The sequence below is a fragment of the Spermophilus citellus genome (assembly GCF_964194105.1).
Source record: "Spermophilus citellus genome assembly, chromosome: 13".
NCBI classification, from domain to species: domain Eukaryota; kingdom Metazoa; phylum Chordata; class Mammalia; order Rodentia; family Sciuridae; genus Spermophilus; species Spermophilus citellus.
In genome coordinates this window covers 498947-514082 of record NC_138193.1, presented here as the reverse complement: position 1 = coordinate 514082, position 15136 = coordinate 498947, and the positions used below count along the sequence as shown (strand labels likewise).

Sequence of the window (15136 nt, the reverse complement as noted above, 5' to 3'; positions counted from 1 at the left end):
GCTTGTGCCACTTGAAGCTGCTTCCACAAACAGCTTCACTTCTGCACTTCTAAGCTGTTCTCCTCAAGCCCTTTCAGAGCAGAGTTCAGGCATGAAACACAAAGGGTGCCAGAAGGAGATCTCTTGAATCTAGCATCACCAACTTGCAGGGGAAAAGAGTACCAGCTGAGAAGATCAGTTCTCCAAAGTCACTGACATCCATTTGTCACACTTGTTTACAACATACACTTGAAGTGCAGGTGCCCACATGAGTGAACTGTTTTTGTTCAATGGCACAGAGGCTTCAATGTGAAAGCATGCCTGTCACCTGTAAGAAGCAGTTTTGCTTTCTTCTAGGTCACACAGAAAAAACAGCATGTGCCCACTTACAAGAAAGTTAATCAACAAAGCAAATTGAAACTGCTTGCAGCAAACGGCTTCCATTCTCCCACTCCCCAGCTATTTTCAGCAATCACATCCAGAGTCCAATTCCAGCCCAATATAAAATGTGTGCTCCCAAGGAAGCCTGTATACTTGACATCACCCAACTTGGGGAGGCAAGGGGAATGCTGAGAAGATCAGTTCTCCAAAGGTTCACTGAAATCCAAAACTCCTATTTTTTCATAAAACTCATTGAAAGGCAGGGGCCTCACCTGCAGCCATCAGTGGTTGAACGATGGCACAGAGGCTTCAATGTGAAACCATGAATGTCAATCATTACAAGTGCTTCTGACACACTCTAGTTCAACCAGGGACAACCCAAAGTGCTCAAGGAGAACAAACTTTGTTCCTGCAAGTGGAAGCAGCTTGCACGAACTGCTTCAGTCAGGAAATTCCAAGCTCTTCTCAGCAAGCACATTCAGAGCACAGTTCTGGCCCAATAGAAAAAGGGACCTAGCAAAAGGGTCTCACACCTACAATCACCTTCATAAGGTAGCATCCCATCTTCTGTGTGGAAGTGGGTTTCTTCTTGGCTCTTATGCTGTGGAGGAGACCACTAGGAGCTTAGCTTCATGCAGGACCATCTGACCTGGACATTTTGCAAGCCCTATGAAGCTCTCACACATGCTCAAATGCTACAGGACTTTGCAGAATAGTCCAGGCAACAGTAGACATTCAATCATTGTCTAGAGTCTACAGATTCCTAGATGCATGGCATTCATTATCATCAAATGCACAATTTTGATCAAAAATCACATATATATATATATATATATATATATATATATATATATATATAGAGAGAGAGAGAGAGAGAGAGAGGTAGATATACATAGATATATATAGATATAGATAGATAGATAGATATAGATAGATAGATAGATATATCATTCCAATCTGAATCAAAAAAATCAGAAATATCCCCAAATCAAAAGAGTGGATCCCCATTGTGATGCTACCAGTGGAAAATTCCACAGCTGACCTCATGGGATGGTTCACAGTCAAAACACAGCTGCATGAAAAATATTCCATGACATGACCTTCTGGTTATGTGGAAAGTGGCATGTGAAGTACACATGCATGTCTTCTTCAGACATGGGATTCATTTGCAGGACACCTTATGCAATTGAAAATACTCAAAAATGGGAGAAATCAGAACCACGTCTCCAAAGTATTTCAGAAGAGACCAACTCCATCTGTGTATGTATCTCTCAGTGAGTGTGTGTGCTCTAGTGTGTGTGTGTGTGCTCTAGTGTGTGTTTGTGTATGTGTGTGCTCTAGTGTGTGTTTGTGTGTGTGTGTGCTCTAGTGTGTGTTTGTGTGTCTTTGTTTGTGTATGTACCATGATAGCCGATACTTCATTGCCCCCATTGGAAAACTGACTCAGATAATGCCATCTGCCAAACTCCTAAAAACCAAACTTCTTGCTGATAGAATGAAACATTCCTTCCTGTTGGTTTGGATGTGTCCTTTAGGAATCACTGCTACATTTAGTATACTCAAATCATCACAGTAGATCGGGTAACAAAAACATATATATTTTTAAATAATAATATATTAATGGAAACAACAAATACAGGATAGAGTAACAACTGTGTTACTAAACAAGGTCAAGGACAATGGCAAACTACAGATTCAAACTTTCCAAGCCAATAGTAATCAATGTAAATATTCCTGGGCTGCCTCAGCCCCGCCCAGGCACACAGCAGCAGAATGGTTTTGCAAGCATCCTCAGGAGGGCTGGAGCCTTCTTTGCAGGACGAGTGGGAGGTTGAGGCGGGATCCACTCATCATTCTTTTGGGGGAGGCTCCTTTTCCTCAGCACGAAGTTGGATTTTGTGTGAGGGTTCTTTGCATAAAATACGTTGGCCTGCGCTGGAATCCTCAGCTCTGAGGAGAGAGGGGTGTACAAAATAAGGTGGCTCAGGAGGTGCTCCCTAGGACACCCCAACATCTGAGATCCTGTGCCAGAAAAGGCCAGAGCCACACACCTGAGAGCTCTCCAATTCAGCACCAATACCAACAAAGACAGCCTCCACAGTCCTCCCTGAGGAAGAACTAGGCAGAGCACTTCAACAGACCTAATGTCTGTTCCTACCAAAGGCTTTGGACTCCAGAACATCTCAGGTCCTCTTGCATCTGCCAAAGCACACCACTAGGGTTTGCATCTGAAATCTCCCACAAAAGGCTCCTGTGCCGAAGATTCAGTCCCCACATGAGCCATCTTCATAGGTGGGTTTGGAGGGAAGCATTGGATGGTGAGTGCTCTGACGTCATCATGAAATTCTCATTCAAGATGAATACTCTACTGGGAGGTGGGAGGGACTGGAAGAAAAGTGGAGCATGGGTGGAGGAAGACCTAAACAGGGGTGCGCCCTGGACAACAAACAGTACCTTGTTCCTGTTGGCTCCACTGAATCCTCATTCTCCAAGTAGAGGTCCTCCTTCTCCTCTCCGTCTTTCTCTCTCTCCCTCTCTGCCAGCCTGGTTCTCTCTCTCTCCCAGTCTATGCCTTTGTGGCAAGGGCTGAGGAGCTCTCCACTGCCACACACTAGAGCTTTACGGACAGCCCAGTGCACAACCAAAGAGAAAGTTGTGAAACCCGGAGAAAAGGCCTAGGATTCCTCCTCTGAGTTATTTTCCTCAAGTATGGCCACAGTGAGGACAGGCTGACCAGAACAGACACCACATTAGAGCCATGATTCTGCGTTGGTGGAGCCCGCCTCCATGTGAATCAGGCTTCTGAGAATGGAGGCCACATTCCAAATGCTGCCCTACTGAGAACAATGGTTCCAAAGACCAGCAAAGGGAATGCTTCCCTCCAACATGGTGTATGGCCCAGTGGTGCCATGACCCCGAGTGGGGGAATACAACAGCCCGCTTCTCCTTCCTCTGAACACCTGTTTCCTGTCGCCCTCCTCTAACCTAGAGCCTGTTCTCCATCCCTTCTGGGTTGGATGTAGGGATCTCTGCTATGAATTTCTTAGGCCACCAAGGCCCCAGACAGACTTCCTCTTCCATAGACTCTACTAACCTAACAGAAGGTTAAGATAGGAGACAAGTGATCCTAGAACTCATAGGGATGGTGGTCTTCAGCGTACATAGGCTGGGATAATGGCTGCTGAGGTGTTTGGCTCACAAAAACCAACCAACCAACCAACGAAAAAGCACTGGCATTATTATCAGATGACCTCTGTGGCCGACGTTCTCAGGAAACCCTCATCTGACTTTAGTTAGGGGTCATAACCTGGCTATTGTGATCACTCCTTGGCAAGTGGAGTCAGGTGCGGAAGACCATGGAATTTATGCAAACACAGATGATTCAAGCTGTCTCCCAGGCTGTGTTTTCTTCCCAATTTCATCCTGTTACTGCTTGCTAGAATCCTGGCAATGCTCTGCCCAGGCAGTGGTTTTCTGGTCACACACAAGGCTTTCAATCCTACTGCTTCAGTCCACAAAATGCCAGTTCCCTCTTTAGCCCATGCATTCCCCTGTTCCTCTGAAACCACTCCTATCCCAGGCCATGAAAGCATACTGCTCCTGGACAGAGGCTTTCCTTCTCACTCCTCACTGATGTCAGCTTTGGATGCCTGTTCATGTCCAGGGGAGGCACCTGGTGGGGAGCCGCAATATCCACTGAGATACACCATTGGACCTCGAGACCTTCCACCAGCAGAAGTGCACTTGTCTTTGTGCACGAACCCAACACACCCTGTTGGAGTGTTCTTGGGGGTCAGAGACTACTCTTTGGTGCTAAGAATTGACCTGAGTCCACATCCTGACCCTTGCTCTCTGCCATCTGATTGTCCCACTTACTCTGACGGTGAGAGATGATTTGGCCCAGCTCATATTCCTCCGGCTTCTCCTCAGTGAGCAAGTGTAGCTCGAGGGCCCTGCGGATGACGACAGGAGCCCTATCGTGGCAGGTCACCTGGAGCAGCATGGGAGACAGGCCTTCAGGAAATGGGCCTTGAAGTGACTACTCAAGGACAGTGGGCAGGGGCATTCTGGAGGCACCTCCACTCTAAATACAGGGCAACATCCATGACCCTACTACCTGAGGCTGGCCTCCTGCTCAACGCGTGGGCTCTTCCCACAGGCTACTAGCCCAATCCTTGTACATAGGACTTCCTGGACCTGCCATTGCTCTTTGTGGAGCTGCACTCCTCTCGAAGTGAAAGGACCCCACTATCTGCATACAGATGCAATCTCATCCCACAAGTTGGGAGGAATGGGACAACAGCCTCCAAGATCCCAGGTCTACCCGAGGATGCAGGCTGCATTGGGAATGGCCTAGGCACAAAACCTAGAGGCTTTGGTCTGGATTGCCAGGGCCAAAAACAGACCCAGGAACATGACCACACACAGGAGTGACGAAAGATAGCCACAAGAGCTCCTGGCCTCCAGAGGCTCAGTGCTGGCTGGGGTGTAGGAGGGCACCTCAACCGGCAAGGGTGGTCATTGGAAAGAACTCCTATCCTGCAGGTTACCTGGACATTTAGTGTGCTTGCACCATATCCATATCCAGACCGCAGAGAGACCCTCTCAGCTCCTTGTTCAAGGAACATGCAGAACCTCACACTGCTGTCCTCCTCCATAGACGTCAGCATCCCATACACGGGAACCTGCAACCTAGGTCCTGTCCTATTCTCAATGTCACCCATACCTGCCCCTGCCCTTCTGGACTGCATGCTGCCACCTGACACACAGACTCCCTCAGACATGGCGGTGGACAAGCTGCTGCTCTCCCTCATCTCAGCTCCAGCCCTTCCTCTCCCTTCTTGATTCCCATCTATCCTCCTGATCATCCAGAAGCTCCAATGCAAAAGGGCATGAGTAGTCCATGGTATTGGACCAGTGTCTGCTCCCCACCCAGGTGTAAGCACCAGGGGACACCCCTGCTCCCAGGCTTACCAGGACAGTCTTGGCCATCTTTGGACTTTGTGTTTCTAAGTGCACACGGATTAAGCAGGTGTCTCCCACCTGCTTGTGGGAAAGCGGCCTGGAGGACTTGCAGGTTGATTCTGAGAACTGTGGGGGGATGGAACATCAGCAAAACCAGAAACAGAAAGCCACCCCAGCTTGTCAGTTGGCTCTATGGGCTTCTAGCACATATGTCCAGGTGATGAGGCCTCTTATTTCCCAGGTGGAAGTGGAATGGAAGCACAAGTACATCTTGAATAAGGTAGGTGTTTACCTCCTTTCCCTTGACCTGGGGGCGTTTCCTCACGATGAAATGATATTTTATTTGCGGATTCATGGACAGATACATGAGTGACTGGTCAGGGACCTTGATTTCTGCAGAGCGAAGTGGAGAGAATTGTTAGGTGGCACTCAAGGATTATACCACAAAACACCCACAACCCCTGAGAGTCTCCGCCAGGGCGAGCCTGCACCAGACTTGAGAGCCCTCCTATCCAGCTACAGTGCCACCAGAGCCTCCCTCAGTGATTCTTCCCTGGAGAAGATGATGTACAGGATTCTAAACCAAAAGAGCATCTGACAATGGAAACAGCACCTTGGGCCCCAGAACTTCTCAGTGCAGGTTGGATCTGCCAAAGAGACACTGCTAGGCTTTGCATCAGGATTGGCAAAGGCTCCTGTGCTTAGGCCTTTCTCCCCAGTGCAGCCATGTTCACACATGGGCATTCAGGGAAGTGTTGGATGGTGGGTGAATTCATCCACTTGCCCTTGATGAATCCACTCATGGATGAATACGCGGAGGGGAGGTGGTATCCATCAGAGGTGTGTTGGGCATGGACATGGGAGGACTTCAGCAGGGTGGTGCCCTGGAGAACTCTGTTTTCTAGGTTCGCTCTCCTTCCCCTTGTTTCTCATCATGAGCTGTCTGCTTGGTACTTTTATTCTGGTTCTTGTTCTACTTCTGGCTCTTCTTTCTGTCCTGCATCTTCTTGTAGTTCTTTCTGGGTCTTTTTCTTGTTCTTACATGATTCCTTCTTGTTCTTCTTGTGTATCTCCCTCCACCCTTCCTTCTGTTTCACCTCCTTCTTTTTCTTCTTCTTCCTCTTGCTCTTCATCGTGTGATCCTCTCCCCACTCAGGCTTGTCCTCTTTCTCCTCCTCCTCCTTCTCCTTCTTTCTCTGGCAATGGTGGGGGGTCCTGAGGAGTTCAAATCTATCACACTCTTCTGCCCAGATGCAGCCTGTGTTCAGTAGTCCAAGATGAAATCAGTTCTCAATCAATGGCCAGGAGTGAAACCAAGACCAAAGACAAGTGACTTCTTTCTTTGTCATTGTCACAGTCAGGAAAGACTGAATAACAGACACCGCATTCTGGATAGGCTTCTACCTGTGGTAGTCAGCACCTCATCTGGACCAGGATTGCTAAAATAGATTCCACCTCCAAAAAGCTTCCCCAATGGAAACAAGGTTTCCAAAATCTAGGAGAGAGCCAGCATCACTGCCACCCTCCTGCCATACGGCATAGATGCCATCACACCTAGTGGGTTCCAGGCCCCCGGTAGTCCTCCATTTTGATGTCGGTTACACACAAACCTCCCTGGTCTGGAGCCTGCTCTCAACTGATGCTGGGTTGAAAGTGTCTGTTTCTGAAATCACCTTTGTAGATCCTCAGTTTGGTAATTCCTTATTGATTGGCTTATTTTTGTACCAGGGATAAAACCAGAGGCACTTAAGCACTGAGACCATTCCCAGGCCTTTTTACTTGGGTACAGGCTCTCCCTAAGTTTCTGAGGCTGTTTGGAAATCCCCATCCTCCTGCGCTGCCTCCCAAGTCCCTGAGATTCGCAGACACTGCCCCTTGCCCAGCTCCTTGCACCTCAGTCTTCCTCATGTGTAAGACAGAGCCAACCCAAATGAGGCGGTGTGTGAAAATGGGAAAACTCACTTACCTGCCCGACAGATGGTGGGTTCTATTGTGGACAGGCTGGGATGGTAGAGGCTAGGAGTGTTGGGCTCACAAGAAAGGAAAGAGCACTGGCATTGTGGACAGCTCAGCATTGTGGCCTATGTTCTTCAGATGCCCTCCTTTGTTGCTGGAAGGAATAATAACCTGGCCATTCTGATATCTTCAGGAGATGGGCACCCAGGCACAGAGGACTTGGAATTGTTCCAAAAAGAACCCAAACAGTCTGTCCCCTGGCCTTGACTTCCCCTTCACTGAGTCCTGATCCCAGTTGCTGCAATCCTGACATTCTTGACTTCTCATATCCTGGCCATGGATTGGGACCTGTGCTGCTTAAGTCCATAGCAATGCTGATCCAATCAGGACCCATGTTCTCCTCCTCTTCATTTGAAGGCATCCTTATCAGTGAGCCATAAACCAAACTGCTGATTGATTGAGCCTCTCTCTTCCTTGCCCTTCATCGATATTAGCTTTCCATTGCCAGACCAGGTCCAGGTGGGAACACATTTAGGGAGGTCCAGCAGCCCCCTGGGGGCCTCATTGAGCACTTCCACATTGGACACGCTCATCACTGCACTTGGTTTCCTGCACCAGGCCCACCACACTCTGGCTATTTTGGGGCCAAGGCCCACTTTCTCTTGTGAGTTATCCTGAGCCCACTGTGGATCATGTCTCCCCACTGTCTGATTGTCCTACTTACTCTCATTCTCAGACATCATTCTCAGCAGCTCAAAGTTGTCCACATCCTCATGCTGCAACAAATTTTGGTCCAAGGCCCTGCGGATGAGGCTCGTCACCCTCTCCTGGCAGGTCACCTGGATCAGGGTGGGACAAATGTCATCAGAGAATGGCTTTTAGAGGAGCTACCCAGAAGACTGTGGTCAAACATTCAGGAGAAACCTCAGCTACATATACAAGGGCACAAGCTTGTTATCCTGCTACCTGAGTGTGGCCTCCATATACCCCCTGGGTTCTTGCAACGTGCTACTAGAACAATCCTGGTACAAATATCTGCCTGTACCTGCCATCTCCCCTCCCCCTGGGGAGCCACATTCCACTCAGGTCAAAGGACCAAACTGCCTATGCACAGACACACTCTCATCTCACTGAGATGAGAGCAATGGGCCAGGGACCTACGTGCCAAGTGTGCTCTGGGATGCAGGCTGCCTTTGTGGGTGGAAGAGGCAGATGCACTGAAAATTTTGGTCCTGACTGCCACTACACAAAACAGGCTCATATACAAGAGTGTGCACATGAGTGCTTCATGATAGCTTTGAGAGGTCCTGGCCTCTGGAAGCTCGGCGCGGGTCTGGTTGCAATGATGTACTTGACTCAGCACTGGCAGTCACTGAACATGCCTCCTCTACAGCTGGACACCTTCAGCATTAGCGTGTCTACTGCACATCCATAGAAATACTGCCAAGAACCCCTTTATCTCATATTTACATACATGCAAAGGCTGACATTCCGAAGCTTTGGCATGAACCCCCAGGTGATCCTGACCCCAAATTCCCACACCTAGTCATGCTAAGGAGGTTCCCTTCCCTGCCACCAGGAACACATCCCCTCCTACACATGTGACAAGTCACTGCCATCTCCTCTGCTCCAACCTCACTCATTGAGAATACCAAGTTCTAGGCACTGCAGCCTGCACCCTGGACATATCTCTGACTTCATCTGTCCACAGCACTTCCGTCTGCACTTCTGGCCTGCAAAACCCACAATACACAGGCCCACTCACCGCTGGAGCTGGGCATGCTGATGCTCTCCCTCCTCAGGTCAAGCCCTTAAGACGGACCTCTCTCTTCTTTATTTCCCACCATAGCCCTGGGGTTGGCTGTGTCTCCTGCCTTCCACTGTGTGGACACCCAAGAGGCAGCCCTGCTGTCGGGCTTACCAGGATGCGCTTTGTCTCTCTCAGGCTCTGTCCCTCTAGGAGGATGTGAACAAAGCGGCTGTCTTCCACCTACTCGCTGGAGTGAAGCAGTGAGGAGCTGCTACTGGTGCCTTTTCTCATGCACCACTCATTGCTTTGGGTGGCCTGGGGCAATGGTCCTGCAGCCACTGCAGAGCTGCTGCTCACAGCTGCTGGGATCCTGGATGCCACTGCCACAGAAGGCTCCAAGAACTGTGGGGGATGACAACATCAGCAAAGCTCAGCACCTGCACCCCACCCAGCCTGGCAGTTGGCTCTATGGGCATTCTACAACATCCATCCAGAACCTGAGGTTCTTGTCCCCTTGGAGGATGTGGAGTGGCACCAGGAGTAAAGAGTGAAGAAGGTGGCTATTTACCTCCTTTGGCTTGACCTTCAACGATTTGCTGGCAGCTGTTTCCCGAAGAAGAAAGTTATAATCCACTCTGCCATCCAGGGCGTAATATACATTCCCATCAGCAGGGATCCTCAGCTCTGGAGAGGCAGGGGCAGAGGCGTGGTAGGTGACACTCAAGGAATACACTACCCAACATCCCCCACAACTGAGAGCCTCTGCCAGCTCAGGTCTCACACACAGACCTGAGAGCCCCCGAATCCAGCTACTGTTCCACCAAAGACTCCCCACTGATTCCTCCCTGAGGACCCTCTATGCACAGGAGGTCCACTACAGGAACACCTTTCATGGAAATAGCCCCTTGTACCCCAGAACCTCTTAGTTCACGTTGGACCCACCAAAGAGAAACAGCTAGACTTTGTATCTGGATTGGTCCCCAAAGACTCATGTGTTGAAGGTTTTCTCCCCACTGCAGCAATGATCACAGGTGGGTTTGGGGGAAGCACTTGATGGTGGTGCCTCCACCTTGCCAGTGGATTCATCCACTCATACAGGGCTACACTAATTTGAGGAGTATGGTTTGGAGGTGTGTTGAGCGTGGGTGGAGGATGTCCACAGCCAGCAGGGCTGTGCCATCCAGAGCAATACATTTCTCTTGAGTTCCCCACTTCTGCATTTCCTGCTCATGAATATAATTCTCATTCACATTTTTAATCAATTTATTGTTATACTTCTTGTTTGGCTTGTTTTTCTCCTTCTTGTTCTTGTTCTTCTTCATCTTCTCCTCATGCTTATACTTATAGTCATCTTGACCTTCTTATTCATGGTCTCCTCCTTCAACTTATTTTCATTTTTCTTCTTCTCCTCCTTGTCCTCCTCCTCCTTCTCCTTTTTCTTCTTCCTCATCCTCCTCCTCCTCTTCCTCTTCCTCCTCCTCCTCTTCTTCTTCTTCTCCTTCTTCTTCTTCTTCTTTCCCTCTCCTCTCCTCTCCTCTCCTCTCCTCTCCTCTCTTCTCTTCTTTCTCTCTCTCTCTCTCTCTCTCTCTCTCTCTCTCTCTCTCTCTCTCTCTCTCTCTCTCTCTCAGAGTTTACAAGCTGTGAAGGGTTCTATTCAACCACACTCTTCTCTCCAGAAATGGCCTCTGGTCCTAAGTGGACTCAGTTTGCAATGAATAGAAAGATTGGAAGCCAGAAATGATTCTTCATTGAACTGCTTTTCTCATGTACTCATCTAGGTCAGGAAAGGCTGCCAAAGTAGGCACCCTGTGGTTGTCTGTCTTCTTTGACACAAGACAAAGAAGCCTCTCTTCTTGGCCCCTCGTGGATAATAGCTTTGCAATGCCTCCTCAGGCCAAGGAAAGAACACTTGATAGGCAGGTCCACAGCCCCTGGGGAACATGAAGAACCTGCAGATTTATGCCCCATCATTACACTTTGTTTTATGCACAAGTCCCACCATACTCTTCCTGGGCATTGGGTCAATGCACACTGTGTTTTGGCTCCCAGTTTTCCTGAGCCCACTGTGACTCACTGCTCCCTACCCTCTGATGGTTCCACTTACTCTGATGGTTTGAGACAATTTGCAGAAGCTCAAAGTTTTCTGGATCCTCCTGCTGGAGCAAGTGTGCATCTAAGGCCCTGCGGATGATGACTGGAGCCCTGTCCTGGCAGGTCACCTGAGCAGGGTTGGAGAAAGCTCATCATAGAGGGAATTTGGGAGTAGCTACCCAGAGGACAGTGCTCAAGGACAATCAGAGACAAGTGAGCTCTCAACACAAGGGCACCATCTTGTTACCCTGCTACCTGAGGCCTTCATGTGATCATGTGGGGTCTTCCTATGAGCCTCTAGTCCCAACTTGGTACAAGAGTTTGCTTCAACCTGCTATGCCCCACAGGGACAAGGGAATAAGGACCAAAAGGCTTTGTACATACACACTCTAGTCCCAACAAAATGGGAGGAATGGTCCAGTGGACTTCCATGTCCCTGCTCTGGTCTGGGATGTAGCTGCATTTTTGTGTGGACCAGGCACAAACCCTAGGTGCTTTGGTCCTGACAGCCAGGGCACAGCACACACTAGGACTCTTTAATAATAGGCATGGAAGTTCCTGGGCTCGAGAGTGTCAGTGCTTGCTGGGGTGTCAGGAGGTTTGGACCCAGCAGGTGCAGTGGTTCAACATGGCTCCCCTGGAGGTGGACACCAGAGTCTCATGACGGATACTCCACACCCAGGAAAATTCTGCAGAGAGAGCCGCTAAATCTCTATTCACATACATGCAAACTAGGACACTAATGGGCCCCTCCAAGGCCCCAGTTGTCTGTGACCCACACCTACCCACCCTAATCATTCTACAATGGCTCCCTTCCCTTCAACCAGCAACATATCCCCTCCCACACACAAGAAAATGACTGCCAACTCCTCTGCTTCAACCTCCATGGTTCAATATACTCTTCCTCAATATCCAAATCAGTAGAGGATAGCCTGTACCCTCGATATTTCTCTGACCTCCTCTGAACCCAGCACTCACTCCTGCACTTCTGACCTGCACACCCCAAAACACACAGGCCCACTCCCACCCAGACCTGGCATGCTGCTGCTCTCCCGCCTCTCTCTTCCTCATTTTCTGCTCTCCTTCCTGACCTTCCAGAAGCTCCAGTTCAAGAAGACAGGCCTAGTCCAAGGTGTTTGCTGTGGACTCAGTCTTCCCCAGTGTGGGCTCCCAGGAGACTCCCCTGCTCGAAGACTCACCAGGATGCTCTTGTACTGTGTTGTCCTTTCTTTTTCCAGGTAGACGTGAATGAGGCACCTGCCTCTCATCCGCTTGTTATATTGGGGCCGTGGGGAGTACCTAGTGGAGACCCCTGATGTCCTGGACTCCGGCTCTGCCCCTTCCCAGGGAGAAGGCTCTGGCTCTGGGGTTGGCTTAGGAGCCGTGACAGGAACTGAGCTTGTAGCTAGAGAAAAGATGCCAACATGACTGCCTTGCCCTGACCTTCGCACAAACACACAATACCCCTGCTGCCAGGAAGAACTCAGGCCCTTAGCCCACACGGGACCTCTTTGCAGACTGGGGTCACTTCCTGAATGGACAAAGGCTTATCCTAATTTCCAGCCCAATACCAGGCATACAGACTCCCTGCAGTGGGACAACAGTCGCACCTTTCCTCATATACCCTTAGGTACTCACCCCAGTCCGCCTGGCTCTCAGGCTCTGCCTGGCTCGATATGCCATCTTCAATTGGGGCCAGGAGGTGGTGTGCTTGGGGCTCCAGGTACAAGCCATCCAGCAAGAGCCCCATGTACGGCAGCAGCAGCTGCAGACTCAGAGAGCCTGAAGGCTGATGGGAAGCCTCGGTGTAGAAGTTCACCCAGGTCCCCAGGAAGGAAGGTGAGGCACTGTGGGGAGGCAGGTGTAGAGTCAGCAAAACCCTGGCCTTGCCTTCGCCACAGCCTTCAGAGCAAACCTCTGACCCTACACTCCTGAACCGTCCCTGGTTCTGAACACACCAGTCCACCTCAGACCAGACGCAGTGGCTGTACAGGCAGGGACAGGACAGGTCGCTAGGCAAAGAACCTTCAAGGAAGGAGCGTTAGATCCATGGTATGACCAGCTCTCCCCTCCTCTGGGAAGGCCTGACACTCTTCTTCCCCTTGCCTACGTGCTCTCCAACCTGGAGTGCACCTTCCAGGAGTGTCTGTCCTCCTGCCCGCTCTTCGCAGGGCTCAAGAGACACCTCCTCCCCTGGCGTGGGCTGCAATGCTACCTCATTCTCTGTGAGCTCTCACTGAGTCCCCCTGAGTAGCGGTGGACCTCTCTTTTCCCAGGAGTGCAGACCACATCTCTGTGGCCCTGGGGGAGGACAGGGAGGTGTAGTGTGGGGGATCCATTGTCCCAGGGGCTTCCCCAGAGGACCATGACTCCACCTACAACTCCCTGACTTACCCCTCCTACTGTTGAAGCCCCACACCTTACACTGCAGGCAGAAAACAGAATTGGGGAGAGCAGTCTTTCCTCAGCCTTCCCAAGTCAAATCACCTTGCAGGTCCCTATTCTGGAAACAGGAGCCCACCCACTTGACCCCAAGCCCATTCCACGTGGAAGTTGGTCCAGGGGTCCACCATAGTCACTGAAGAGGACAACGTGCAGTTATGCCTCATGGAGTCAGGGATGCAGTCACATGTAGGATATGTACTCATGGCACCTGCTGTTTTAGGCTGACCCCCCCATGAAAAGGGACACAATGGCAGTCATTTGCACCCCATTTTTCACTGAGTTATGAAACGTGACTGGCGACGTGTCTTCACACAGTGGGTGCTTTCTCCATGTTCATCAGTGAATGAGCCCAAACTGCTGATTCCCACATATCTCTGGGTGTGGGAGCTGCCATGTCCAAAGCCCCTGTCCAGCTATGTCCCAGCTAGGACACTCTGTCCCACTATGTATACTAAAATGTCTTTATTAACCCAAAAGTGCTTTCCCCAAGGCCCGAGTTTTGAGACGCCTCTGGCACAGATCTACGTTCTTCACAAAGCCAACATCAACCAGAAAGACCACCTGGCCTCACTGAGTCCACCTGGGAATGAGCTCAGCACACACCATTGAGCTGTGGTGCCCAGTGTGTGGGGACTGCTCCACGGACCTCTGTGGATCAGCTGGAGTCAGGATGGTTTCTCTGCCTGAGAGGGGAGTTCACTCCCCTTGCAAGGCTGTGGCAGGCACCTCCAGGACTCGTCCCATTCGGGGCTGACATTCCACTATGAGTGTGGTCCTCTATCTCATTAGGTATCACAAACCTTTGGGTCCCTGAGAGGTACATGGCAGCCCCAAGACCCAGGCATGAGGGGGCTACACACTTGGGCTTGGTGGTCTGGTGCTTACCTTGGGAACAAGAGATCCAGCACCTGCTGGGTGGGGATGGAATCCCAGGAGATGAACCCCATGTTGCTGCTGAAATGTAGGTTCCTCCCACAAATAACAGGCAGGAGCTCATTCCTAAGCTGGTCCTGCCTGTAAGGTTCAAGGCTCTGTACCCTGAAGGGCTCCTCCGTGTTCTGATCATTTTCACCCTGGGTTGGGACCAAGAATGGTGGGTTCAAAATGGAAATGGTGACAAACAGAAAAATGACTTGTGCCAATACACTAGAGTCAAAGCACAATGGGACAGTTCCCATCAGTACAAACACACACACACACACACACACACACACACACACACACAGTCAGAATAGGAGTCCTGGGCCATTCATCAGGGATAAGACTAGAGGGCCTGCTGGGCTCACCTGCCCTGTGCTACTCACTGTTACTCTTGAGCTCCTCTGCGACAATCACCAGAGGCTCTGGCGTCTAAGATGAAGCCTCACCCAGTGCATCCACAAAAGGGCTAGTTGGCCCCCCTGAGATTCCTGGGAGCCTGAGGCTCGGCATTGTTTGCGACCACAGGAGAACATCCTTCTCACTCCAGTGTCTCCAAACAAGTGAGCTCGGATGGCTTGGTCAGTGAAGGGGGTGCCTGGATACCAGGGTTCCATGTTCTGTTTGATCCATTGTCAAGGCAATGATGTC

The 15136-nt window shown here is 50.4% G+C and overlaps 1 protein-coding gene across 1 annotated transcript; it reads right to left on the bottom strand.

Annotated features, from left to right (window-relative positions):
* Positions 1 to 2001: 2001 nt before the first annotated feature.
* LOC308633019 (uncharacterized protein) lies at positions 2002 to 14617 on the bottom strand. The gene is made up of 10 exons (XM_081265463.1): positions 14453 to 14617; positions 12761 to 12969; positions 12322 to 12527; positions 11136 to 11250; positions 9600 to 9715; positions 8006 to 8120; positions 5618 to 5718; positions 5335 to 5451; positions 4237 to 4351; positions 2002 to 2310 (listed from the first exon to the last, which is right to left on the bottom strand). Exons 1-10 carry the CDS (start codon positions 14512 to 14514, stop codon positions 2105 to 2107), a joined length of 1362 nt encoding a protein of 453 aa, XP_081121589.1. The 5' UTR covers positions 14515 to 14617; the 3' UTR covers positions 2002 to 2104.
* Between the last annotated feature and the right edge of the window lie 519 nt (positions 14618 to 15136).

Excerpts from the sequence above, each read along its gene's own strand:
- LOC308633019 (XM_081265463.1), bottom strand. The coding sequence starts at position 14,514 with ATGGGGTTCATCTCCTGGGATTCCATCCCCACCCAGCAGGTGCTGGAT. Across the intron at positions 11,251-12,321 it reads CACAGTACAAGAGCATCCTG|GTGACCTGCCAGGACAGGGC; the intron begins GTGAGTCTTCGA and ends AACCCTGCTCAG. Across the intron at positions 2,311-4,236 it reads AATCATCTCTCACCGTCAGA|AGCTGAGGATTCCAGCGCAG; the intron begins GTAAGTGGGACA and ends CTCTCTCCTCAG.